The following is a 25,845-nucleotide window of genomic DNA, read 5'->3' as shown; positions in this document are numbered from 1 at the left end:
GCGTTGTACAGTGCAGGCAAAGTGGATGGGATTCATGCGAATCCCATCCCCACTTTGCAGAAAAGATCGCAGCGCGGGCACGCTGCGATTTGCAAAGCCGTTGCAAATCGCAGCATGTCCATTATATCTACGGAAACGCCGGCGACTTTCCCGTAGATATAATATTAAGAGAAAGTCTGCAGAGGAAAACTGTGAACTTTCTCTTAAAAGCGCTGCGGAAAGAACCGCAATGCATTCAGGCTTTAGTGCTGCGGATACGGCCCGTGGGGCCTTAGCCTAAGGGATCTGCAGTTGCGGCTTTTAGTTGCAAAAAAATCTAGAAGTTCTCTGACATTTTGTGACTATAAGTCGCAGTAGCAGCAGTCTTGGGGTTGCAATGTGAATCCATTCACTCACCTTATTAAAAGAGTCCCCAGAGCAACACCATAATTTGGTTGCATGGCTGGTGTCACGTCCACTCAGCCCGTATAACCCTAGCCTATAACACTTAGGTAACTTGGATGCTATCGAGTGTGGCATCTATGGGTGGCAAATGGCCAGTAATTGAGAGACGTCTGTTCCTGGACTAGTGATGGTTCCTCTATAGCTGCTATGTCCGCACCATCACTATCACATATTATTATGATGGTTCACGTGCATAGCTGTTGCAATGTAATAATATGATGCAGAGTGACAAGGGGTTAAATGACTACTTGGCACCATATTCAATCCCAAAAGTATTTCCTGTAACAACAAAATATTTATTTCACATTCCACTGGTCTTCTATCCCCGTGACCATAAAGCATACAGCTCCGGAGGAAGGAATTATTCACAGCAAAGATCGAGACTCCTCATGAATCAGCCAGCATGGCACCTAAGGAGATTACAAGGAGCTCTCTGGTTTATTTAGATTCCCAAGTGTGAGCCCCGCGATGAAAAACTATCAAGTCAATAAAATAATTAGACTTTATTTCATATGTGAACCAATATTTTATCATTAGAAACACAAACGTTATGAAAAAACAATAGAAAAAGTCAAATATAAATTATTTCTGTGTATGGAAACCATTTCTACAAATAAATAGCAGTATGTACATGATATACAAATATAATAAAAGATTCACAATTCACAAGGGCTGATATTCGTGCAGGCCCGAACAGGTCCTGTGAGGAAAGAGATAGACAAGAAGTTTATGTATTGTGCTTCATGAATATTATATATATATACACACACATAGAACTATATATTACATGTATCTTCTTCACATGGTGGAAATTTGTAGCATTTTTTTAAAAAAAATTCAAGAGACCCCATAAACATTACAAAATCAGCTGATCCACCAAAAGCAGCCGACAATCAACTAATGTGTATGGCCAACCTTAAAAGGGGAGTTCCCATTTGGGACATTCATAGCTTACGGTATATATACATATATAGACTCCCAAATAGAAGAAGCAGTGGCGCTCCTGCCATGAGGCGACCTGTGGCTGTTGCCTCATATGGCACCTCCTTGCAAAAACTAAGGGGCAGCAATTTTTTAACTGACCGCTACTTATTGGATTATGCCAACAGGTAATGTCTGATGTTTTACATTCCGTTCCACTCCTATTCAGGCTAGTCTCCAGGACCCACTGCACAGTATGTAACGTCTTAGGGTAAGTTCACACGGGGTTTTTTCGTCTGGAACCTGAGGCGAAGGCTGCCTCAGGTTCCGGTCCAAAATACAGGTAGCTGCGACTGGATGCCAGTGCACTGCATCGGCATACGGTCGTGCACGCCGCCCTGGATTAGGCCCAAATGAATGGGCCTAGTTGGGAGTGTCTTCAGGTGGATTTGCGAGGTGACTCCGCCTGAAGAATGAGCATGTTGCTTCTTTTTCTGGGAGTCGGAACAAACGGCTCCCAGAAAAAAGAACTGACCGGCTCCCATTCATTTCAATGGGAGCAGTCTTTTTGGTCAGGATTTTGAGGCGGATACGGCCTCAAAATCCTGACCAAAAAACCCAGTGTGAAAACGTCAGTGTCGGCACTTAATGTGTGATGGCTGGTCTATACAGGATCGGGGATGGATGAGTAAAAGAAAAAAAAAGAGGGCACTATACAGTGTAGGGTCCAGTAAAGGGAGTAATATACTGGGGGGGTCAGTAACGAGGATAATATATTGTGTGGTGGCCAAATAAGCAGATTATTTTGATCTGCAAATGTGGTGGGGTGATGGTAATGAGAAGAAAGTGCCCTAATAATGTCATTGGAGGGGGACGCCATACATAATTTCTCTTGGGGGATGTGTCTCTCAACCAAAGATCTTTGGATTGTCCTGCACAACTTCACTACAGTTAGTGAATGGGATCGAAGTGCGACGTGCCACGACAGCCACTTGTAGTCGCAAAAATGACGAGCAGTATTCAACCTGAAGTTGCGTTTTTTATAACTTATTGTGTTCAATATAAACTAAAATACACATAATCCCAAATGAAACAAAACACAGAATAAAATTAGGGCCATTAAACCACATTAAGGGGTTTAACGTTCTCAGCCAACAAAATCCAGAACCAGACGAGGGGAATTTGCTGGTGTTTAAGCTGATTTGTGGAGTCTGCTAATTGTAAACAAGATAAAGAGGATTCTGGGCAAAGTAAACGTAGCTGACAGCATAGCATACAATGAAAGCAAAGTTATGGGTTTCATGTTCAAAAATCAGTTTAGTTAATATTCCCCCTTAAATTTAGGCAATGTCTTTGCAGCGGTTAAAAGGTTTAAAGTGTACCTCAAATTATACAAAAATGTTCCATAGATGAATAGTACATGTGAATAGGTCACTTTGTAATGGAGCTTATTAAAGAAATAGGTTTACTTCTCCTCGTATCAGATTCTTTTCCATTATCTCTAATAGCTCTCATATAGTATTCAGCCTCACACTTAGAAGTCTATGGAGAGGGGAGGAGGAGTCTGCGGTTCTCTAAATAATTGATTTACCTCTTCAGTAGTTATCTTTAAAGAGATCAGTGTCATAAGAGCTCTCCTTTACACCGGAGCAGAGCTATAGTATGTGTGTGCATCTTTTCCAGCAGCTTCCTTCTCCCTCTACTCTCTCCATAAACTTCTATTTAAGAAGAAATTTAGAAGGAAACAGATTTCCTCAATAAGATATATTACAAAGTTTCTTATATCCGCCTGTACCATTCATTTATGAGAAGTTGTTTTATAATTGGATGAAATCTTATTTCTAGGCAATACCTATTTTGTAATATGTCCCTTGGTCCACCACAGCCGGCCACGGTTGGTGTGGATATTAACCGGAGAAATATTAGTATCTCGACTAATGCTGTTCTTCTATTAAATTAAAGGCTTTGGCCTTTTTGGGGGATTTTTTTTTTTTTTTTTTACTGAATTACATGTCAGTTTGCATTGTATTTTTTTTTAATTTTTATTACTTATCATTAAAACATTTCCAACTGCTTGGCTGCCACAGTTTCTCTGCATCACAGTACATAGCAAGGTGCAGTCAAATGCAGTGAAATATTCAGAGGTAAAGACATCAGACAGTCATCTTTATCTGACCGCTATTATTTAAGCACTAGAGTTTCGAATACAAGTAGTCCTCGGGTTACAACTAGAGATGAGCGAGTACTGTTCGGATCAGCCGATCCGAACAGCACGCTCGCATAGAAATGAATGGACGTAGCTGGCACGCGGGGGGTTAAGCAGCCGGCCGCCGTCAAAGCGGAAGTACCAGGTGCATCCATTCATTTCTATGGAGCGTGCTGTTCGGATCGGCTGATCCGAACAGTACACGCTCATCTCTAGTTACGATGTTTCGTGGTTACGACTAGAGATGTCTAGTAGGTCCTTGCTAGTCAGGAGTGCTGGCAGCTTGCATTTATGCAGGAGCTGACTTTTTCTCATAGGAATACATTGACCAGCGTTGATTGGCCAGTGTACAGCATTCGGCCAATCAACGCTGATCTGGCAGAGGCTCGTCTGTGAGGAGGCGGAGTCTAAAATCGGACCACAATGGAGACTGCTGGCAGGCTCGTCTTTACTAGCTGGGAGAGCTCTCCCTGTACAGTACGTGATTTAGTGTGCAGCGGAGGAAGACTGTACTATACTGTCTATGGTACAATCTTCCTCGGTTCCGAGCCGCTGCACACTGAATCACGTTGATTCGTTCCTACGTGGCGGCGTATGGTACATGTTTCCGACTTACGACGAAATTCGGTTTACAATGCCGCGTAAGAACGGATCAACGTCGTAAGTTGAGGACTACCTGTACCTCGCTCCCATAGGAATGCATGGCGGCTTAACCCCTTGCTGTACGGCCGCACCCATGCATTCCTATGGGAGCGAGGTATTCGAAACTCTAGTTTCGAATACTATTCGCTCATCTCTACTCCTGAACAATCTTCTAAGCTGATCTTTGACTAATTAAGATTGTCCAGAATAGGAGCGTTAGGACAGGAGACCGAGCCAGGCTGATGGATTTGCTCGTGAGCAGCATTCTTCAGCTTACTATGTATTTTAATACATGTAGAAGCCAAAATTGTTATAATTCATTTCAAATATTATTTCTTTAAGCAAAAATACTCGCATTTCAGTACACAATTACCCCACAAGTGTCCATTCTCACAGGGGGCAACAAATATATTATTAATAACACAAACCTGCTTTCCTTGAATAGATTTCTTTCATTCCAGTTTAGTCCTGCAGGCCTTCAGTTAGTTTCATCTCTTCTTTAATGTACTTAAGCATACCGCTGAGAGTGCCTAGATCTAGGGAGTCAGACGCTGTATCGCAATGATCATTGACTTTGTACTCTAGAGGGTTAAACGAGGTTTCATTGCAGTTGTGTGCTGGTACACGGACATCCTTGTCACCGGTCATTTTTGCTAGTATAGAATCAGGCTGGATCATGTCATTCACGTCTTTCATCTTATTCTTGGGATCAATTGAACTAACATCTGAAAGGCTTAGATCGCTTAAAGAATGGTGCATGTTCCAGTTCACATCAGAAGATTCTGGAAGTGTACATGGTTCCAGTGCACGACAGTCACCGAATACTTCAGTAGAGCGAGAGGAGGGGTTTGGCATATGTTTGAGGGTGAGTGATCTTTCATATCCTGAAATGCGAGCTTTTAATCTGGTCAACTCAGATTCCTACAGAAAAACATAAATAAAAAAATAACTAGGAGTCTTACATACATCAGAATGGTTATGGGGATAATATCACTCCCTAAGCAAAGATCACCTTCGCAGGCATATGGAGTCTTACAAAAAGCCATTTTAGCTCCACTGTGGGGGATTATGGGAAAAATATGCAAATCAGTTTCCTGAAATGTAAATAGGAAAACAGTGCCTCTGTCTGCTGCCCTCTAGGGATAGCTCCCTTAACATCATGCCCAACTTTTTCAGTATTAAATGCAAAGTTTATGGGAGTGCAGACATTTGAAGGTCATGACAACTGGACAGATTTACTACGCTATATGAGCTAAACATGCAACAATGGGACAGATTTACTAATACTAAGTTTTAGACAGTGCAGACTTAGACTAGTCTTAAACTGCACCAGATCTATCAAAGTGTTTTTTTATAAAACTGTCACATTATTAGACAGTCTAGTCTAACTTTACACTTTCTAATAGTTTATGCCAGAAATAGATGCCAAAATTTGTACGTGTAGTTCACCTTCAGGACTAGCACTTCATTAGTTGCTTTGATCACTTCATTTCTGGCTTCAAGTTCAGTTTTCAAATTAGCAATTGTATCTTGAGCATCGTCCAGATTTTCCTTCAGGTGCTGCAGCTGGTAAGGAAATCAATAGGAGTTTGTATGATAAGAACATGGCAAGACATAGATAACAAGCTCCATGTGCCTAGTAATTGTGGTCGTACACATAACAGGAGAGTCAGCCGAACTCGACGTGTTTAACAGACCGACTTCTGATTAATGACACTTGTAAGGAAAAAGAGTGATCAAGCATGTTAGTTTTCAATATGTCCAGTCCTTTTTGCTAAAGGATATAAGCCACCTAAGACTAGAGGTGTCTGGCGGTGTTTGATTCCCCTCTCGCCATTATCACATGACTTGGATGAATGTGCACGTATATGAGGGGAGTCAGAAGAATAGCTGTAGGCTGACACATATTACATGGTGCCTTAGAATTTAAAGGGGTTTTTCTTAGGGAAAGGTCTGTTAGTGCTAGTAATGGGTTAATACACCCATATACCTTTAGCAGTGTTTGGAGTGATTTCTGGATGTCTCCGGTTGATGCTGGAATCAGCAGCATTTGTTTACATGGTGTAACTTACTCCCTTGCAGCTTCCTAATAATAGCTGTATTGGGCCTATTTTCCTTGCACAGTCAGTTCCAGCAACCACCATCAGGGTACCAGGAAATACAGTTTTATCTGCATATATATTGAAACAAATGCAGTTTTAATTTCTCCAATACGGTTCCAATCTCCTGATTTGTCCTTATTTCATCCTCACACACAGAGCTCAATGTAGAAGTGGAGTTAGGAGGCGCTTCCAGCTGGTGAATTCATTTATTGGCTCATACTGTGCACTGGTAGCCTCTTATCTACAAACCTAGCAGTGTTAAAAGAGCTCAGAGTAGCAGAGTGTGATTTCTAGCAACTTTTTACAGACTAATAATGTAGAAGGTAAGTCAGCCTGAAAAGTGGAGGAGTAAACATATTTCTTTAACAGATATATTACTAAGTTTCTTAAATTTACTTAAAGGGATCCTATGATACAAACGCTTTTTTTCTCATTAACACGTTGGAATAGCCTTAAGAAAGGCTATTCTTTTCCTTCCTTTCATTGTCTTCTCCGCGCTGCCGTTCTGTAGGAATCCCGGTTTTTGTCGGTATGCAAATGAGTTCTCTCGCAGCACTGGGGGTGTCCCCAATGCTGCAAGAGAACTCTCTCCAGCGCCACCTCCATCTTCTTCAGCAACGTCCTCTTCTTCTGGCGCAGGTTTCAGACTTCTAGGCCTTGGGCAGAGAAGACTGCGCATGCCCACAGGCCACAAGAAAATGGACGCAAACACAGTGTTGTAAACAGCCATTTTCTCCTGGCCTGTGGGTATGCACAGTCTGCTCTGCCCGAGGCCTAGAAGTCTGAAACCTGCGCCGGAAGAAGAGTATGTTGCTGATGGAGATGGAGGCAACGCTGGAGAGAGTTCTCTCGCAGCATTGGGGACGGCCCCAGTGCTGTTTGAGTGCTGGGGCCCGCCCCCAGTGCTGCGAGAGAACTCATTTGCATACCGACAAAAACTGGGATTCCTACGGACTGGGGACGCGGAGAAGACAACAAAAGGTAGGAGAAGAATAGCCTTTCTTAAGGGTATTCCGACGTGTTAATGAGAAAAAAAAAGTGTTTGTATCATAGGATCCCTTTAATAGCTGTGACTCATACTGTGTTCAGTGTCTAAAAGCCTAAATGAATGCAGTCCAGTGGTGCGCAAGTAAAAGCAAGTAAAATGTAAAAATCCAAATCTTTAACCATTTTATAGGAAGTGCATGCTGCAATGACAAATGTGCTGTGGTATGGTACTCATAAGTGATAAAATACCAAATGTAGTGATCAACAATCAAAGCAGTTTAGGGATACCCTCTGCAGGGATGGTCTTTTACCTCTTCTCTGGACAGAAGTTGCAGTCCCTCCAGCTTACGTGTAAGCCTGTCTGATTCTCTCTGAGCTTCCGCCAGCTGCTGTCGGGTTTCCATGAGCTCTAGCTGAATGCACTCCATACGGTCCTGCGCCATCTTCACTTGCTGGCTGAGATCCTTGCCCTCCTGCTGCTGCCCATTGATGCATTGCTGCTGTTCTTTCAAGGTCTAAAACATTAAATAAGGTTACTGACAACAACCTTTAATAAATGGGAAGATTATATATTATCTTAAAAGAGCACTTTATAGAGAGTACATAGGATAACTACCAAGGGCATTAAAATCTGAAGTGCAAAAAAGTCGCAATGCTCTGCTAACTCAATGAGGTCGTTTTATTATGGAGTCAATGACAGACTTCTGCATAAAAAAGTCGCAAGTTGCAAAATTGTTGTTGCAAACAGTGTTTTTCTGCCCCTCATACCACTTTCATTTCATACCGTTTATGCCAGTTTACTAGTGCAAACCATTACTAAAATCTATGCACATGTGAAGAGACGTGTGCAAGTGGAAAACCATTCTTTGAAGTGGCAAATTAAACTTCTGTATCGGACAGTCTCATGGGTGTGTTTGAGTTTGGCACATGCTAGGAGAAGGTAATTTTCCTGACTGCATTGTGCCAACTGTAACATGTGGTTTTACATACAGTACGCTAAATTCAGCACACTGTCAGCTTTCCCGTTATGTGCTCCAGGGCTAGAGATATCGGTGCTATTACCGGTCCCTGCCCACTGTCAAAAGGGCATTCCTGTCAGTACTCGTCCATAGCTCTGTACCGTCAGGAATACCGTTCTGACAGTGGGCAGAGATGGGTAATGGCACTCCATATCTCCAGCCTCAGAGCACATTATGGGAAAGCTGACAGTGCACTGAATTCAGTGCACTGTTGGCTTTCCCGATCTGTGCCCCGGGTGAAGAGCTATCGGTGCCAGTACCGTAGCTCTTCACTGTCAGAAGGGCGTTCCTGACAGTCATTTAGGGATGCCCTTCTTCGCAACAGCGCTTATAGCAAGGACGAACGCCTCCCTGCCCTCCTCATAGTACTCGTCCATAGACGAGTACTGGGGGGGGGGGGTCCTCCCTGCTCTCACAGTACAGCGCTATTCAGTGCACTGTCGGCTTTCTAGTGGTATATAAAACCGCATGTGCACCGAGTGATGAAAGGTCCTCTTTAAAAGTGAGGGTTTTTGTATATAAGTTGACTGATTAGTTCATACTAATAAAGAGGTCTTCTGGGCAATAACCAGATAGTTGTGTGAAATCAGCAATATTCACGAAACCCTGCGGCTCCTCTAACAATGCTGCACAAGTCCCTGCTGGTCTCTTCTCAGTCCCAAAATTTGACCACTCAGCCACTCACTGGTTGCAACGATGACCCGCCTAGTGACTGGCTGAGAAGTAACAAGAAGCGGAGAATGCCAGATCGGTGAGATAATGTAAATCTATTATAAGTCTGTTGTGAAAATGTATTCCCTGCCAGACAACCCCTTTAAGGGAGTGTAACTGTGAGCTTTTAGATAATCGTGTTCTATTTTAGTAACCGGTTTCAACTTACCTGCTCCATCTCAGTTATTGTTCTCTGTTTCTTCTCATTTTCTTTTTGTAGCCTAACTATATATTGGTCTTTCTGTAACAACTCAAAATCTTTCTCGCGCAGTTGATCCTTTGCTTCTTGTAACTTTTCATCGAGGGTTGAAATCTGTCAAACATCACAGAACGTGTGTATAGAGACTTAGTGTAGTGTTTTTAAATTCTAATAGCAGCTTCTCTATATTTATAGTCTGTTTACATATATGTTGTTTTTTTTAATATATAGAAGTTTGAGAGCTGCCCACTTATAGGAGTATAGAGGGCTGAGCAAACAGCCAGGTGGAGATCACAAAAGCTTGGCACTGGTCAGACTCCATTAATGAGCAATAGATGCTATATCATGCCAAGATACTTTGTAACTCATAGATAGCAATTCTATCCAAAGCAAGGTTACTTCTTAGTTTAGGACAATAAGATTTGACACGCTGCTATACCTTTTCTCAAGGTCTTGGCTTAAAGAAAAAATTCCAATTGTGCTGAAATCAGTGGGGCAGTGTCTATTATCAGATGCTAAGAACAAGGTGGTGGAGGTGAAAGGAAGGACTGCTTACCTGTTTAATATGGTGTTTTGATTCCATTTCAGATTTCTTCAAGCAACTTTCAAGATGACAAATTTTCTGCTGCAGCTCTTCTTTATGTTCCCGAATACTCATGTCTAAATGAGTGAGCTGAAAAAGCAAAGCAGGGAAGTGAATCAGCTTTTAATTTTCATGCATATGAGTAGATCAGCACACCTGGGGTCCGGTCACACACCCATTTTTACCTGTGGTCAGCACCCAGAGCTGCCCCCTAACAAGAATATTAACAAGTCCTGATTCGCGGTGACCATGGATGAAAACGGGTGCACTGGCAGACACCCTGATCCCCCAGGTGCACCAAACTCAGGGTTCATTCACACTTGCACCCTGTCCAGTGTTTGCCACTCTGCTGGGCTTCTGTCCTTAGCCCCGGCGAAACTTGACAGGGGACGGAAACCGACAGTCAGCTTTAAAACCCATTCACTAGAATGGGTTTGTAAAGGTGACAGCCAATATCCACCTGTGGCCTCTCCGCATGGAAACCGTTTTTTTGGGGTTGGACATGCAGGACTTTGTATCTGGCTTAAAAAAATGGTTTCACCGCAGACAGGCCTCAGGCTGACACCAACAGTCACCTTTACAAACCCATTCAAGTGAATTGGTCTTAAAGCTGACCGCTGGGCTTCTGTCCCCTGTTCAGTTTCGCCGGGACTGAGGATGGAAACCCGGTGTAATGGCAAACACTGGACAGGGGCACAAGTGTGAACAAACTCTCATTTGTATTAGGAATACATTGACTTTCTCAGCAGCAACATTACACATTGGCATAAAACAGATACAGCATGCTCACTATGGTACTAACTTCCCCTACAAAAGCAGATAAGTGGATTGAATTAGATTTTAGTGTTAGGAGACTCCCTTTAAAAAGCAGGAACACAACACTATGGCTTTGCAGCACTAGCTATAGTTTATTAAATGTCTGGTATATTTCACTTTTTTCATCAGTTATGTCCGAGAAGCATTTTCCTATAAGTTTACATGAGATGAGATTACATGTCCTAACACTAACTTGTGCTGCTCTTTGTTTTAACTCCCAGTTCCGGTCTTTTAGGGCTTGGTCCATGTCAAGCAGTTCATGGTCTCGCTCTTCAATTTCAGCCTTGCACGTTCTGCAATTTAGAATAAAACACAAAAAAGAATACTTAGCCAATATCAACTTCGGAATTGTAATAGAAATTGACTGCTAATGTTCATATACTTAAAGGGAACCTGTCATGGTGACAGCAGAATCCATTCTGCAGGCAGCAGGTTATGCAATAGGAAGAGCTAAGCAGACTGATATATAGCTTTTTAGCTACATATGGCATTTACTAGACCGTGTAAGGTTATACACTTACATCTGTGCTTATTTTGGACTTGGGAGTCTGGTGGGCGGTCCTAACCACTGAGTGTCAAAGGTGTCTGTAGGCACGCCATACAAGAAAGGATGTCAGTCACTCCTTTTTTTTTTTTTTTAAAGTAGATATATAGGGATCCCATATAGGGATCACAATGTACATTTTTTTTTCCTATCAGTATGTCTTTGTAGAATGGGAGGAAATCCACACAAACACAGGGAGAACATACAAAATCCTTGCATGTGTTCTTCCTGGTGGGATTCGAACCCAGGACTACAGCGCTGCAAGGCTGCAGTGCTAACCACATAGCCACCGTGTTGCCCCTAGGATGTCAGTCAGTTCTAAGACCAACCACTGGACTCCTACTCTACGAACCAGCAGGGATTTACATAAATACATTGTTTTGAGGAAAAGACTTATCAGATGCTCAGCTCCTCCTGCTGCTGATTTCACTGTATGTCAAACCTGACTGGATCCCTTTAAGTTAACATGCACACAGCAGAGAGTGTTGTGATGTTCTATTCCGATATTTTTAGAGCAGGTCCTATTCAAAGCCATTGGAACAGAAAGGAAATATCGGAATGAAAACAAACATCAGAACACACTGGGATTGCACACGAAGGCACGTGCAGGAAACCAAAGTTTTAGTCCTTTGTGTCAGCGGTTAAAGATCATTAGACACTTACTTTAATTCTTCTCTAAGGGTTCGTATCATCACTTCTTTCTCATCTACAGACAGGTGAGTCTTTGTAAGTGTCTCTTGTAGTTCCTCCACAAGTTTTGTATTGTTCTGCAAATCCTTACGCACGTTCTGCAATTCCACTTCCAGCTCTGCTTTTTTAATGAGATCGTTCTCAGCAATGGCTGCTCTCTCTTGTAGCAGAACCACTGAAATAAGACATATATGAGCAATAATAACCATACAGACATTCACACACACTACAACACATTGAAAAATAACTGCAAATGATCTATCAGTTTATATAGGGGCTTTATAGTGTACCGTACACAAATCACTAGGGATGGTTTAGAGCCGTTTCATTATACTGCTAGTGGAGGTGATGCTACATATAGCGGTTTATGCATAGTAGTGTACCAAAACTATGGTAACCTATGGATTGGGATAGATTGATATGGGAACGGGTGGCTTTCATACATACAAACCAAATCAGCTGACAGGTTCTCTATAAACAGATGCAGATCTTACCAAGCTGGGATTTATCACTTAGATCAATCTGGGTCCTTTGTAGCATTAGCTCCAGTTGACTCAATTTGTCGCTCTTGGATTCTCCATCGGCGGCGGCAGTCATCAGTTGTTTTTCTGCTTGGCAAAGCTTCTCCTTGCAATGGTCCAATTCAGCCTTCAGGTCACTGAAAAAATAAAAGTATTATGAAATTTAAATATTAAAAGGTTTCTTTTTTCATGAACGTAATACTGATGATCAATCTTTAGGATAGACCATCAATATTAGGTGGATATCGGATTTTTGCACCACCGCTGATCAGCTGAAAGAGCCATAATGCTCCAGTGAGCATGGCATTCAGCATATCATACATTTAGAGGAAAAAGTGCTGGAAATTCTAAGGATAGGTCATTGGTATTAAAACATTAAAAAATACATTTAAAGCAGCACACAATAGTGTCAGTACATATGATCTTGTAGATATTGATCAAAAAAGGAACACTAAACATTGCCTCTATTAATCCCCCCTTACCTCTGACCCTGTTAATGTTATTTTACTCACTTATATAGGACCGGCATATTCCGCAGCACTTTACAGATATCACCTGCTGTCCCAAATAATGTTAACAATCTTGTCCCATTTGCAATTAAAATTGAGAAATATATAAAGAATTTTTTTCTGTGTGTCCCAGGAGCCCCATTATGATCCCAAGAGTAAGCTTAGGGAGGGACACCATAGAAAAGGCTATTACTTGATGCCTTGGAAAAAAAACACCTGACACCAAGTTCGTCGGATACTCTGTGGCAGAACCTGGTGAACAACTGCTTTACGGCATCCCCCCGTTATGCTCAATGGGGTCCGCCAGTGTCCATGTGTTTCAGTGGTCCAGCTCTAGGTCGTTCCGGGTCCTCTGATGGTGCAAACATGAACTTAGCCAGACAGGTTTAGGATGTACTCCTTTTGCCAAGTCCTGCTTATTAGTGGGTTACAATCTAAAAAAATCAGCAGATTAACCCTTGTGTATTTCGCAGGATTTCTCTTAGACTGCTTAAGTTTAATTCTGCATACTAATGAATAGCATGCAGTGATTATTCATAGATTGTAAGCTCTTGCGAGCAGGGCCCTCAGTCCCATTGTGTGAAATGACTTTCTTTGTAATGTATCTGTCTGTATTTGAACCCTACAAATTGTACAGTGCTGCGGAATATGTTGGCGCTATATAAATAAAATGTATTATTACTCTTTATTTTCTAATTCATTGTTCCAATAATTCGAAAGCTGAAAATACATAGTGAAATGTTACCCTTATACCTAAAATACCAATATCTGCAATTTTAAAGAATCACAGAAAAATAATTTGGAGTGATTTACTGTACATAAATATTTGCTCCCTGTTTTCGTCATAGCCATGTTCAGCAGACAAAATACAGTAGTGCAAATGTTTGTATACTTCTGTACACACAATTACAGTATACGGTATATTCTCTTACAACTTCCTATGCCTTTCATTGTCAAAAATTGTGAACGCTCTGTACTTACCTAACCGTGTCACTTAGCTCATGAACTTGATGAGCTTTACAAGCCAACTCTTTGTTAGCAACCTGAAGCTTCTCCTCTGCCGCTTTCACATCTACTTGTAAAGAAGATCTTTGTTTCTCAAGATCGAATTCTAATTTGGAGATCTGCAGTAACATATAAGTCTTGTTGGTCGTAGTAATATAACACAATGATGTGTAATCTAACACATATCAAATCCATAGATCATCAACATAACTAAGGTCCAATGCTAAACAGAGTAAAGAGAAATGACTTTTACTTCTCATGAATGATAGCATAGCTGTGGATGAAGTTAGCTGCATCCGCAATTTTTGTCTATAATTGCTGCTAGTGTATCTTTAAGCTAGTGCCTAGGAACAAAAAGCTTTGGGTGACATCTTTAGGTGGAGAAAATTATTGCTGTACTAGCAAGCTGTAGTGGCGGAATTAGAGTGTATGTACTATGTTCTATAATTTACCTTTAAGAGAACAATCCAATTATACAGTTAAATTAGAAGAAGCAATAAGTGTGTGTGTGTGTATATATGTGTGTGTGTGTGTGTGTGGGGGGGTACCTTACATTAGGTTAGATTTCTACAGATTGTTTGAGAGAATGAGATAACTCTTGGAAATGTACTTCATGTTCAATTTCACAAAATTCTCATCATACAGCGAATTTGATTTAAAGGAATCCTATCATAGGACTCCAGCGCTGCAAGGCTGCAGTGCTAACCACTGAGCCACCGTGTGGCCCCACCTCGCCTCCATCTTCGTTAGCAGCGTCCTCTTCAGTCTCTTCTTCCGGTGGTGGATTGTAACTTCTAGGCCTCGGGCCTTGGGTAGAGCAGACTGCGCATGCCCATAGGCCATGAGAAAATGGCCACTTACCATACTGTGCGAGTGGCCATTTTCTCGTGGCCTGTGGGCATGCGCAGTCTGCTCTGCCCAAGGCCCGAGGTCTAGAAGTTACAAGCCACCGCTGGAAGAAGAGGAGGAAGATGACGCTCCTGACGAAGATGGAGGCGGCGCTGGAGAGAGTTCTCTCGCAGCATTGGGGACGACCCCAGTGCTGCGAAAGAACTCATTTGCACACAGACAAGAACCGGAATTGTAGGCGAACGGTGGAGAAGACAACGAAAGGTAGGAGACGAATAGCCTTTCTTAAGGCTATTCCGACATGTTACTCATAAAAAAAAAAGTTTCTATGATAGGATCCCTTTAAAGAAACTCATAAGTAGTGCTTTTTGGGGAAGAAACCCTTTAATAGGTATTCTCCCAGAATGGTGAGAGATTTAGTGGCCTCAAATGGGTTCAGTTACTCTGCTAAATAAATAAGTTACCAAGCAAAAGATAATCCTGATGCAATAATGAAGGGCTGCACCTGTTTCTCCAGCTCTGCTTGGTTGTCTTCAAGATCGCCAATGCGAGTAGTTGCCTGCTGTAACATCTGCTGCTGCTGTTGTAGGGTGTGCTGTAAACGCACATTCTCTTCAGCAGTTTCCTGAAGACTTTGAGTCCTTAATTTCATTTCCTTTTGTAAACATTGAACCTTTATAGTAAAATTAATGTACAATGATTAATTAAAATCTTATCACAATTATCATTTTATACAGACTACAATCTCTTAACCAACAGTAGTTTACATGGTTTATCTGAATTAAAGAGGACTTTTCATCAGCTAGGGCACATGTGGTTCTATATACCGCTAGAAAGCCGACAGTGCGCTGAATTCAGTCGGCTTTCACAGTCTGTGCCTGGTGTAAAGCGCTATCGGTGCCGGTACCGCAGCTCTTCACTGTCAGAAGGGCGTTTCTGATAGTCAGGAATGCCCTTCCTCAAAGTAGCACCTATACATGTCACCTGGGGTCATCATTGGGAGTCTTATTTATAGGACCACCTCTGATTCTGAGAATGAAGTTCTTGGCCATCTCCATTCACTTGAATGGGACCATGTTGCAGTTCCCTTTGCCACAGGTTGTCAGGAGCGCTGCTGTGGGACAATGTAATAGATGATGCAGCACTAAAGCAGCGCTGTGGCCCCTTCATTCTCAGGTGCAGTCTATGGGATCCCCGGGATCATAAAGCGATTGCATATTGTAAATGGGAAAATCCTCTTAAAATCAATATATAGAACATTTCACAATCTGACACCCCTTCACAGAACAACATGTACGTTTAGTTGTCACCTCTTCTGACTTTTTCTTGGTCTCATTTTCAAAACTTTCTCTGCTGTCTTCCAGCTGCCGTAAATATATTCCTAGGTCTTCTTTACAACAGGCTAAGGCAGATTCTAGCTGTTTTACCTGTATATCAAAAAACATACAATAAACGTGCAGGAATATTACTGTTACCATATGGAGCAGCACATTACTGTCTATAAACATAAAATAAGGCGCAGGTATATCATGAACTCCTGTTTAAAAAACTAAAAAATTACCTATCCTCATTGATTCATCAGATATTACATACATGGATAAATACGCCTCAAAAGGCTGATATTATTAAATAAAATCTTCAATGCCTTCTAATATCTTCATATCTTACATTTACGACTCACCTTCATAGCTTCAATCTCTAACTGGTTCTCAAGCACTTTCATTCTATCAGCCGCAGCTTTTCTTTGATGCCCCATTTCCTATGTATACGACATATGTTATTAAAAAAAATAAAGTGCAATAAAAAAAAAAAAAAAAAGAGTAAGTTCTCTACAGACAAAATGCCATTTAAAGGTACCACCACCATCATCATGACGGCATGTATACAGTATACATTAAATTTACCCTTTTTTCTGCCTACCACATAGGAATAGCCTTAAGAAAGACTATTCTTCTCCTACCTTTAGATGTCTTTTCTGTGCTGTCATTCGGTAGAAATCCCGGTTTTCTTCGGTTTGCAAATGAGGTCTCTCGCAGCACTGGGGGCGGTCCTCAGCACTCAAACCCAATGCTGCAAAAGAAATCTCCAGCGACGCCCTCTATCTTTATCTCCATTTTCTTGTGGCCGCTTACACAGCTTACTGAGTAAGCAGCCATTTTCTTGTGGCCTGAGCATGCGCAGACGGCTCTGCCCGAGGCCTAGAAGATTGAGGCCCAGGACAGAAGAAGACACAGGGAGAGGACGTTCTAGAAGAAGATGGAGGCAGCGCTGGAGATTTCTCTCGCAGCATTGGGGACGCCCACAGTGCTGCGAGAGAACTCATATACATACCAAAGAGAACCCGAATTTCTACCGAACGGCGGCGCGGAGAAGACATCTAAAAGTAGGAGAAGAATAGTCTTTCTTAAGGCTATTCCTACGTGTTAGTCAGAAAAAAAAGGGTATCCAATGATAGGATCCCTTTAAATTCAGCATTATTGGAAATTGCTCTCGCCCTCTGTGTTTGCTGTTCATAGTGGGTAGGGGGAGTGAGCTTACAAATGAAACTTCACAGCACCATGCAACCTCAGATTTGGGCGATTCATTACATGTGATTTCATTGGAGGGCAGTAATGTACTCATGTTCATGGGTTTGCTCACAAATTCACTGCATGTAAATAACAGGAGTCTCGAGTAAAATAAAGCCAAGGAAAGGCTGCACAAGGAAACGGCGAGTATTTAGCACTGCTGTGGATGTATATGCAGATGATTTTTGGAAGCTGGATAACCCCATTAATAATTTTAAGGCCGTCTCTGCATTTTTGTTTTCAATTTATTTACTGGTCCACACCTTGCAAAGTGTAAAGGTCATTTTACTAAAGTGAAGGGGCAGAAGCACTTGGGCGAGCACTACTCCCCTGTGGCTATACTTGGAGAGAGGAAAGGAGTTTTCCCTATGTAGCTGCATACCACCAACAAGAACAAAGCAAATTCATTGTAAGAGTCTGTGATCTGTCAGATATATACAGTATAATATAACCCAGGAATAGTGAGTATACCTTCCGTGCTTCTACCAGCATGCTATCCAGAGACTCCAGCTGCAGCTGTTTCGATGCGGCGTCTTCCTGAAGCTTACTGATGGTAAACTCTTGTTCGGCCACTTCCAAGTTCTTCATTTCCAGCTGACAATTTAACTTTAAGGGATGAAATAAGAAATCTATTACCGTTAGACTGAGAATGCAAATGAGTTAAACCCATGCTGTACAAAGTTAGGGGCTTATTGTAAAGTCTGCAAATAAATTAAGTAGATTTAGGTACTTGTAGATTCGGCTCAAACAAGGCATGATGGAGATATCTGTGTAGCCAAGTCTTAGGTAAGCCAAATAATCATCCTCAAGCAGCGCCATGACTTACAGCTTCACTATCAGGTAAAGTAACTTTGACACGTCCATAAAGGTGTCAGTCCTGCTTTGTGTAACATGGTCTGAGTATTAATATTTCCTGCATGCAAAATATGATATCTTTGCAAGGCTGCGCATCATCCTGATACAACCAAAGCATGAACTGTGCAAGCTTTGGCTGTTTTTGCTATATCTATATTTCTCCATTTTGCTGGTCTCTGGCAGAGACAGATGAGGAGAGGCAATTGAGTTCTGTGTATACAATGATTGTGAAGGCAGGGATAGTAATAAACTCTCTATGTCTTCTCTCTAGGGAGTCCGACTGTCTGATCCCCGCTCCTGCAGCTGCCATTTCTGTAAGGATGTCCTTGCAGAGATAAACAGCCACCTTCTGAGCATATATAGTCAGCAGGTAGTAGTGAAAGGAGTTTTCTCATCAGAGACAACCCCACTCAAAATTTGGCTGCTGAGATGTTGAATGGGACAAATTCGAACAAATACACACCACAATGGTGAGTTAGCGTACGGTGCGCACATTGACTGAGGTATTAAAACCATGAAGGGAACTAGAGCTCACCTCAGTGCCACATCGCTTTAAACAGGTCATTGGTAGTGGTACCGAGAGTTAGACCCCTACTGATCCAATATTAACAACCTATCCCAAGGATAGACCATCAATATAATAATCCAGGAAACCCATTTAACAATGCACTAGTTTATCTTACATGTTCAATCTGTTTCAGAAGTTCATTGTGCTGATCCAAGTGCGCATTTTTGGATTTTTCAAATGCCAAGAGGACCTCTTGGTGTTCTTTAGTGATGTTCTCCTCTAAATGACGTATTTGAGCTTTGAAATCCTGGAAAATACAAAAAAATATATTCAATTTTCTCATCATGTTGCCATCCATATTGTGAATTAGGATTCTCTGACAGGTGACATGGCATCCTCAGGGGTATCGGGGCTGTACAAATAGCCCCTAGTTACGTGTAATGTGATGAAATCCACAACAGTTACAGAGTGTCCTGTATAGATGTAGCAAAAAAATAACAATAATAATGTGATTAAATCCTTGCTTTCTATAACTGTACATGATGCAATTAGTCTACACAAATTACCATGAGTTCCTCCTCCAGCTTGGTGTTCCTTTCTGTAGCACATGAGTGAGCCTCCGTCTTGTCTTCCAATAATTTCTGGAGTGAGGCAATCTTCAAAGATTTCTTTGTCAACTGCCAATAAAATCAGTGTAAGAATCACGCTATTTCTTCACATAGTTTCCATATATACAACGTGCCTATATAGTGGGAACATCCCGTTAGGTACCTTTGTTTAGGATTCACAGACAGTGATCTCTATAAAGGTATTACAGTAACATTAGCACTACTAACGTCAGCAAAGGCCTGTCCATCCGGTAGCTTAAGGAGCAGAAGCAGCCCTGCAAGTCCAGTCTTTGGCCTCCGCCTGCCCTGACGGCCTCTACTTTATTGCACAATACGATTTTCTATACTTATGGCCCAGAGCAAATAGTTTTAACATATCCACCTCATCACAACAATGAATAGACCTTTACAACAATAGACATGCTTTCCCTGCCTTCCTGCTAGAAGGTAAATGACTTTAACTCATGAAGGTTAAAAATACAATGTGAATGTCAGCAAGTTCCTGCACCAATATAATGCAAAACATGTTGAGTAACAATCTCCAAGACAAATATAGGTATTTAAAGAGAACCTTTAACATCCTCATGCACATGTTGTTTTATATACCGCTAGAAATATCTTGTTATGTGGCCTGGCGCTGGTGATATTAGTGCCGTCATTTTTGGCACCGATCTCTGCCCACTGTCAGAAGGACATTCCTGACAGTCTAGCTAGGTTGTGAGGACCACCCCCTAACTATACTCGTCCATATAGCCCTGTACTGTCAGAGAGAGCACTCCTTACCACCCAGCAATGACGCTAAGCTGTGAGGAACACCCCCTCAGTGAAAGTCTATGGACAAGTATTGACAGGGGGGGGGGGACTTTCCTCACAGCCCAGCTACACTGTCAGGAATGTCCTTCTGACAATGGGGAGAAATCGGTGCTGAAACCTCTTCTTTCAAAAACAGTGCCACACCTATGCGTAGGTTTTGCGTGGTATTGCAGCTCAGCCCAATTAACTTTAATGGAGCTCAGCTGAAATATCAGACATAACTCAATGACAGGTGTGACATGGTTTTTTCAATAGAGAAGCCAAATTGTTTTCAGTCCCACAAATCCATTTAAAGGGATCCAATCATTCAGATCAAATTTTTTGTCCCTAACACGTAGGCATAGCCTTAAGAAAGGCTATTCGTCTCCTACTTTTAGATGTATTCTCCACGACGCCATTCCGTAGAAATTCCAGTTTTCGCTGGTATGTAAATGAGTTCTCTCGCAGCACTGGGGGTGGGCCACAATGCTGCCAGAGAACTCTCCAGTGCCACCTCCATCTTCTTCAGGAACGTCCTCTTCACGCGTCTTCTTCTGGCCTCGGGTAGAGCTGACTGCACATGCCCACAAGAAAATGGCCACTTCCTTACTGTGTGGCCGCAGGCATATGCAGTTGGCTCTGCCCGAGGCCTACAAGTTTCACCGCCTGTGCTGGAAGAAAACGTGTGAAGAGGAAGTTCCGGAGGCGACGCTGGAGAGTTCGCTGGCAGCATTGGGGACACCCCCAGTGCTGTTTGAGTGCTGGGTCCCGCCCCCAGTGCTGCAAGAGAACTCATTTGCATACCGGCGAAAACCAGGATTTGTACGGAACGGTGGCGTGGAGAAGACATCTAAAGGTAGGAGATGGATAGCCTTTCTTAAGGCTATTCCTAAGTGTTAGGGACAAAATATTTGATCTGAATGATAGGATCCCTTTAATATATGGTGAGAATTGAATCAGGAAAGAAAACGTGATGGCAGGGGAAAAAGCAAGAGCTCCGAAATATCTAAAGATAGATATATCCAATATAGATAAGGTATACACAAACACCTTGAAGTATAATGACACAAGAAACCATTTGCACGCTCTTCTGCACTCACTTCCTGTTCAAGCTTGGTTGTTTTTGAAGCTTTTTCTAGCAGCTCTTCCTGGATGAGCTGAAACTGGCTGGTTCTCTGAGCCATGGAGAGCTTGGTGTTTGCTGTATCAGCTTGGGCTTTGCTGAGTTTCCGCTTCAATTCCTTCACAGTGTCAGTCATCTTATCATTTTCTTCTTGTAGCTGCTTGCTCACCGACTCGAGGTGCTGCAATTTCTCGAAGTCTGCAAGGAAAATCCAAGATGACCAAAATATAAGCAAAATACCGTAAAACAAAGCCAAAATATAGTTGTCAGAACGGCCTAATATCAAAAATAAAAATGGAGTCACTGAGTTGAAACAGAAATTGACATAACTTAGGTATTATTGACATCATTAGCGACATCATATATCATCTTCCATGTAAGTTGCTCATATTTATACGTTCTTGGGGTTATTTTTGGCTTTCTGCAGTGAAATGTTACTGAACACCTCTGAGAAGTTAACATTCCTGTACTCAAAATACTCAATATAAAAAAAAAATTGGTATTTTACTTTAGGGAACAGATTTCTTCATGTTGCAAGTAATAATGAATCACTGACCCGATTGTTGTGAAGTTAATTTTATCGGTTCGGTGTCCAGTGTATGTCCGATATTTGTGCTGAAAAGTTTAGCTTGAAGTTCTTGATTTTCAGCTTCTACCTTTAATAATTTGGCCCTAAAAAGAATTAAAAAAAATATATATATTATTTTGCCATCATAATAAAATCGTATTCTGATATTTGTTAGACCTTTATATACAGACCTCAATTCTGCAACCAGGGATTTGTTGTCTTCGGGATCGGATTTATTAATATTTTCTGACAAGTTAGTTCTTAGAAGCTCAAGATCTGAGAAGTCGTTCTGTAACAAAACATACAAAATGGTTTTAAGTAAAATGTGCACAATAAAATGGTAAGTTCTTTATTGGGAAGGGGAGGGGTACGGCACTCTTAATGAAATGCACTCAAAAGAACTAGATTTAGGTGATTTTTAGAGATTAAGGCAGTGTTCACACTACCGCTGCTGTTCGCCCTGGGATGTCCACTGTAAACCCCAGGGAACCGGAGAGCAGACGGCTTGGAAGTGGTTAGCTTTAAAGGGAATCTATCATTAAACTGCATTTTTTTCTTGCTAACATGCAGGAATAGCCTTAAGAAAGGCTTTTTTTTTTTTTTTTTTTTTTAAATGTAGATTGTGAGCCCCACATAGGGCTCACAATGTACATTTTTCCCTATCAGTATGTCTTTTTGGAATACGGGATGGAAATCCATGCAAACACGGGGGGAACATACAAACTCCTTGCAGATGGTTTTTTTGCCCTTGCGGGATTTGAACACCAGGACCCAGCGCTGCAAGGCTGCAGTGCTAACCACTGAGCCATTGTGTGGCCCCCTGGTTATTCTTCTCCTACCTTTAGATGTTTTCTCTGTTCCTTAGATATCCTGGTTTTCATCGGTATGCAAATGAGTTCTCTCACAGCACTGGGGGCGGTCCACAGCACTCAAACAGCACTGGGGGCGTCCCCACTGCTACGAGAGAAATCTCCAGTGACGGCCTCTTATTCCTCTGGAACGCCCTCTTCGCGATGTGCTCTTTGGATCTTCAGGCTTTAAATGGGACGCATGTGAAGTCGGCTCTGCCATGCCTGCGGCCATTTTCTTATGGCCGCTTACACAGTACGCTCAATGTACTTTGAGAACCTCAAAAAGATTGTTAAAGAGGTTCTCAAAGATATTTTTGATTTACACTTAGCATAGGTTATCAGATGAGTAGGGGTCCGACACCTGGCACCCCCACAAGCAGCAGATCACAGCAGCCACTAGAATATACACAGAAAACAACGACAACAGAAGATTTAATTGACCCTGTGTTCTCTATAGGATTTTTACAAGACCCATTTGTGTCAGGAACCTGCAGAAATCCTATAGACTGACAAACACTGGACAATGCAGTCGCCCGTTTACTTTCTTGATTCAGTGTTCCTTTAAGCTCCTCTTATTGTCATTGACATACCAGATTTATAAAGACTTGCCTTTGAATGTGACAAGGGCCTCAAGTCCATCGACTCAGCACTAGAAACCTTTGCCTTCTTCTGGTTTTCTATCTCGGTAAGGCAATCTTTTAATTCCTTGTTTTCAAGCAGGAGAGCCACGTTGTCTTTAAGCACGCCTTCTTTATTTTCCAGATCACTCTCAAGTTTCACAACCCTCTGGTTGGTCTGTGTCAGGAGAGAAATCAGCTCTAGATTCTTCATCTCAAAACTTTTCTGCTTCTCTTTCTCCTCCATCTTTTCAGACACAACGTTTCTAAGGTGGAAAAAGCAAAACCTCATTAAAAAGATCTTCACTTTTCTACTACATTTCCAATATTATTACAAATGGCCACAGGTCTGCACCTTAAATCCTCCCTGAGGCTTTCAAGTTCATTCTCCAGATTTTTACACTTCTCCAGCAAATCCCCTCGCTCTCTTTCACAATCCTGGAGATTCTTATTTATCACATCTCCTTCTGTCTTAACCTACAAATAAACAAACAAATACATAAAGCAATGATTTTTCAAGAAGAAATGTCAAAATATTTCTTATTAAAAGGGGTTGTCACATCATAAGGATCCTATCTATACTGTTTGCTAATGTGGATGTAAGACTTTTCCTAAATACATTGCTTCAGCAAAACTGCTTTGTTTGTCCACTATCTTACTTTATTCATTTTTTTGGGACACATCCCTTGACTTATCTGGTCATAAGTCAAGTGATGTATCTGCTGCTCTGAGGGGGGAGGGAGGAGGGGCTAAGTGCACGGGAGTGAGCTGGAGGGGGGGGGTAGTTTACCCTTTGGGGGGAAGGGGCTGCCAATGCAGACTGGCATCCACTGTAATAGAGAGGCGGATGCCGGGGAGGGTTAGACGCCGGCACAGATGCACAGACGCCGGCACAGGTGCCTGCAACAATCGCTATGCTTCTGCCCTGCATGAAGCCAGCAGCGGCAGGAGCGATGCTGCTATTCCGGGGGGCGGAGGAGCAGAATAACAGCATCGCTTCTGCCGCTGCTGGCTTCATGCAGGGCAGGAGCACAGCGATGTTGCAGGGATCTGTGCCGGCGTCTGTGCATCTGTGCTGGCGTCTACACTCCCCGGCATCCGCCTCTCTATTACAGCGGATGCCGGGTCTGTATTCACATATGCATAAGCCAAGCGGCGAGGTGCCACTGGCCCTGCGTGCGCGCTCATAGACCAGTCTAGCCTTCACAATGCGAATACAGACCCGGCATCCGCTGTAATAGAGAGAGGCGGATGTCGGGTCTGTATTCGCATTGTGAAGGCTAGTCTGGTCTATGAGCGCACACGCAGGGCCAGAGGTATCTCGCCGCTTGGCTTTGCATATGTGACCCCGCCCACCAATGACGCAACAAAGCCAGAAGAAAGAAGAATTTACAGCAACGAAGACTGGTGAGTATGCGATGTGGGAATACCCCTTTAAGTATCTATGATAGAAATTCTGAACTACAAGAAAAAAGTCAATAATATCATAAGTGAGCAGAAAATTATAGTGATTTTATTTTGCTTTCTTATGATTGCAACATTATGTATAGTAAGTTACATGATCAAGATTTTCATTATGCAATGTTTTATCTTGAGTTACATTCTAGTATAAAATATTATATATATATATATATATATTTTATATAGATATTTAGATATATAGATACTTTGAGATATATATACTGGCTACCATAGTGACCAAACTGGTGTGAACATATCACAGCTATAACATGTGATTGCTGACAGCAGTGACATGTCATGTTGACCTGTCAGTGCCGAAGCATAAAAACACAAAAAAAACAAACAAAAGAGAGGGGGACTACTGAAGAGTTCATACCAGAACAGCAGGAAAGTAGGAGGCCGAGTATTACTCTTTTTTGCAGGGGTAAAAACGGTAAAAGGTCCAGCATCCCAAGTCTTTGTAAATAAAACTTAGCTTTTATTCCATTTTCTATCCAACAACAAGAATGCCATTAAAATACTGTGAAGGTTTCGTTCCTTGGAATAACGGAGGGAGTAGAACAGCTGATGCGTTTCCACCCTGAAACACGTCAGTTCTACTCCCTCCAGTATTCCAGGGGAGGAAATCTTTAAAGTATTCTAATACCGTTCTTGCCCGTGGATTGATTGCCCCAACCTGAGGGGTTGATCTGTTGCATCTATTGCTCTTCCCTGACAAGAGAGGTCTAAATCTCCACAAGATTGGAAGCGTCTAATCATGAATGGGCTGTATACAGTCCTTTTATATCTTGTTTATTACTCTTTGTAGGGGGTTTTCTATTACTGTAAGCTGTTTTTAAAAAAAATGTTATGGTTTTAGACAACCCCTTTAAATAAAGCATGAGAAATGTTCCACAACATCAGCTGCAGAGAAACACTGTACAACTAAAGACTTGTAACGCAGCATAGCTAGACATCATTTCTTACCTTCTCCAGCTTCTCAGCAACATTCTTCTTGTATTGTTGGAAAGCTCGTGTCAGCTCTTCAGCATTCAGTAGGGCTTCGTTTCTTTGTTTCTCGGTCCTGACATGAAAAATCAGTTAAGCAGAAATTTGTTACAAATTAAAGGGTGGTTGGATTATTTATTGACACCCTACCGAAGATATT

General features: G+C 42.0%; 1 protein-coding gene across 1 annotated transcript in view; it reads right to left on the bottom strand.

Annotated features, from left to right (window-relative positions):
* Positions 1 to 1,017: 1,017 nt before the first annotated feature.
* Positions 1,018 to 25,845, bottom strand: part of CCDC18 (coiled-coil domain containing 18) — a 50,597-nt gene continuing 25,769 nt past the window's right edge. Inside the window, exons 7-28 of the mRNA XM_075286588.1 lie at positions 25,665 to 25,761; positions 23,593 to 23,714; positions 23,230 to 23,503; positions 21,961 to 22,058; positions 21,758 to 21,873; positions 21,179 to 21,399; positions 19,245 to 19,355; positions 18,854 to 18,985; positions 17,787 to 17,921; positions 16,430 to 16,507; positions 16,059 to 16,175; positions 15,254 to 15,421; positions 13,876 to 14,018; positions 12,359 to 12,522; positions 11,838 to 12,039; positions 10,824 to 10,923; positions 9,788 to 9,904; positions 9,202 to 9,345; positions 7,614 to 7,817; positions 5,663 to 5,779; positions 4,642 to 5,134; positions 1,018 to 1,144 (exon numbers count right to left, since the gene is read on the bottom strand). Coding sequence (XP_075142689.1) covers positions 4,676 to 5,134; positions 5,663 to 5,779; positions 7,614 to 7,817; positions 9,202 to 9,345; positions 9,788 to 9,904; positions 10,824 to 10,923; positions 11,838 to 12,039; positions 12,359 to 12,522; positions 13,876 to 14,018; positions 15,254 to 15,421; positions 16,059 to 16,175; positions 16,430 to 16,507; positions 17,787 to 17,921; positions 18,854 to 18,985; positions 19,245 to 19,355; positions 21,179 to 21,399; positions 21,758 to 21,873; positions 21,961 to 22,058; positions 23,230 to 23,503; positions 23,593 to 23,714; positions 25,665 to 25,761 — 3,319 coding nt within the window. The 3' untranslated portion in view covers positions 1,018 to 1,144; positions 4,642 to 4,675. The remainder of the gene's footprint in view (positions 1,145 to 4,641; positions 5,135 to 5,662; positions 5,780 to 7,613; positions 7,818 to 9,201; positions 9,346 to 9,787; positions 9,905 to 10,823; positions 10,924 to 11,837; positions 12,040 to 12,358; positions 12,523 to 13,875; positions 14,019 to 15,253; positions 15,422 to 16,058; positions 16,176 to 16,429; positions 16,508 to 17,786; positions 17,922 to 18,853; positions 18,986 to 19,244; positions 19,356 to 21,178; positions 21,400 to 21,757; positions 21,874 to 21,960; positions 22,059 to 23,229; positions 23,504 to 23,592; positions 23,715 to 25,664; positions 25,762 to 25,845) is intronic.

This window comes from Leptodactylus fuscus, chromosome 9 (genome assembly GCF_031893055.1).
Source record: "Leptodactylus fuscus isolate aLepFus1 chromosome 9, aLepFus1.hap2, whole genome shotgun sequence".
NCBI classification, from domain to species: domain Eukaryota; kingdom Metazoa; phylum Chordata; class Amphibia; order Anura; family Leptodactylidae; genus Leptodactylus; species Leptodactylus fuscus.
The sequence above is the reverse complement of the archived record's forward strand: the minus strand, read 5'-3'. Positions and strand labels throughout refer to the sequence as shown.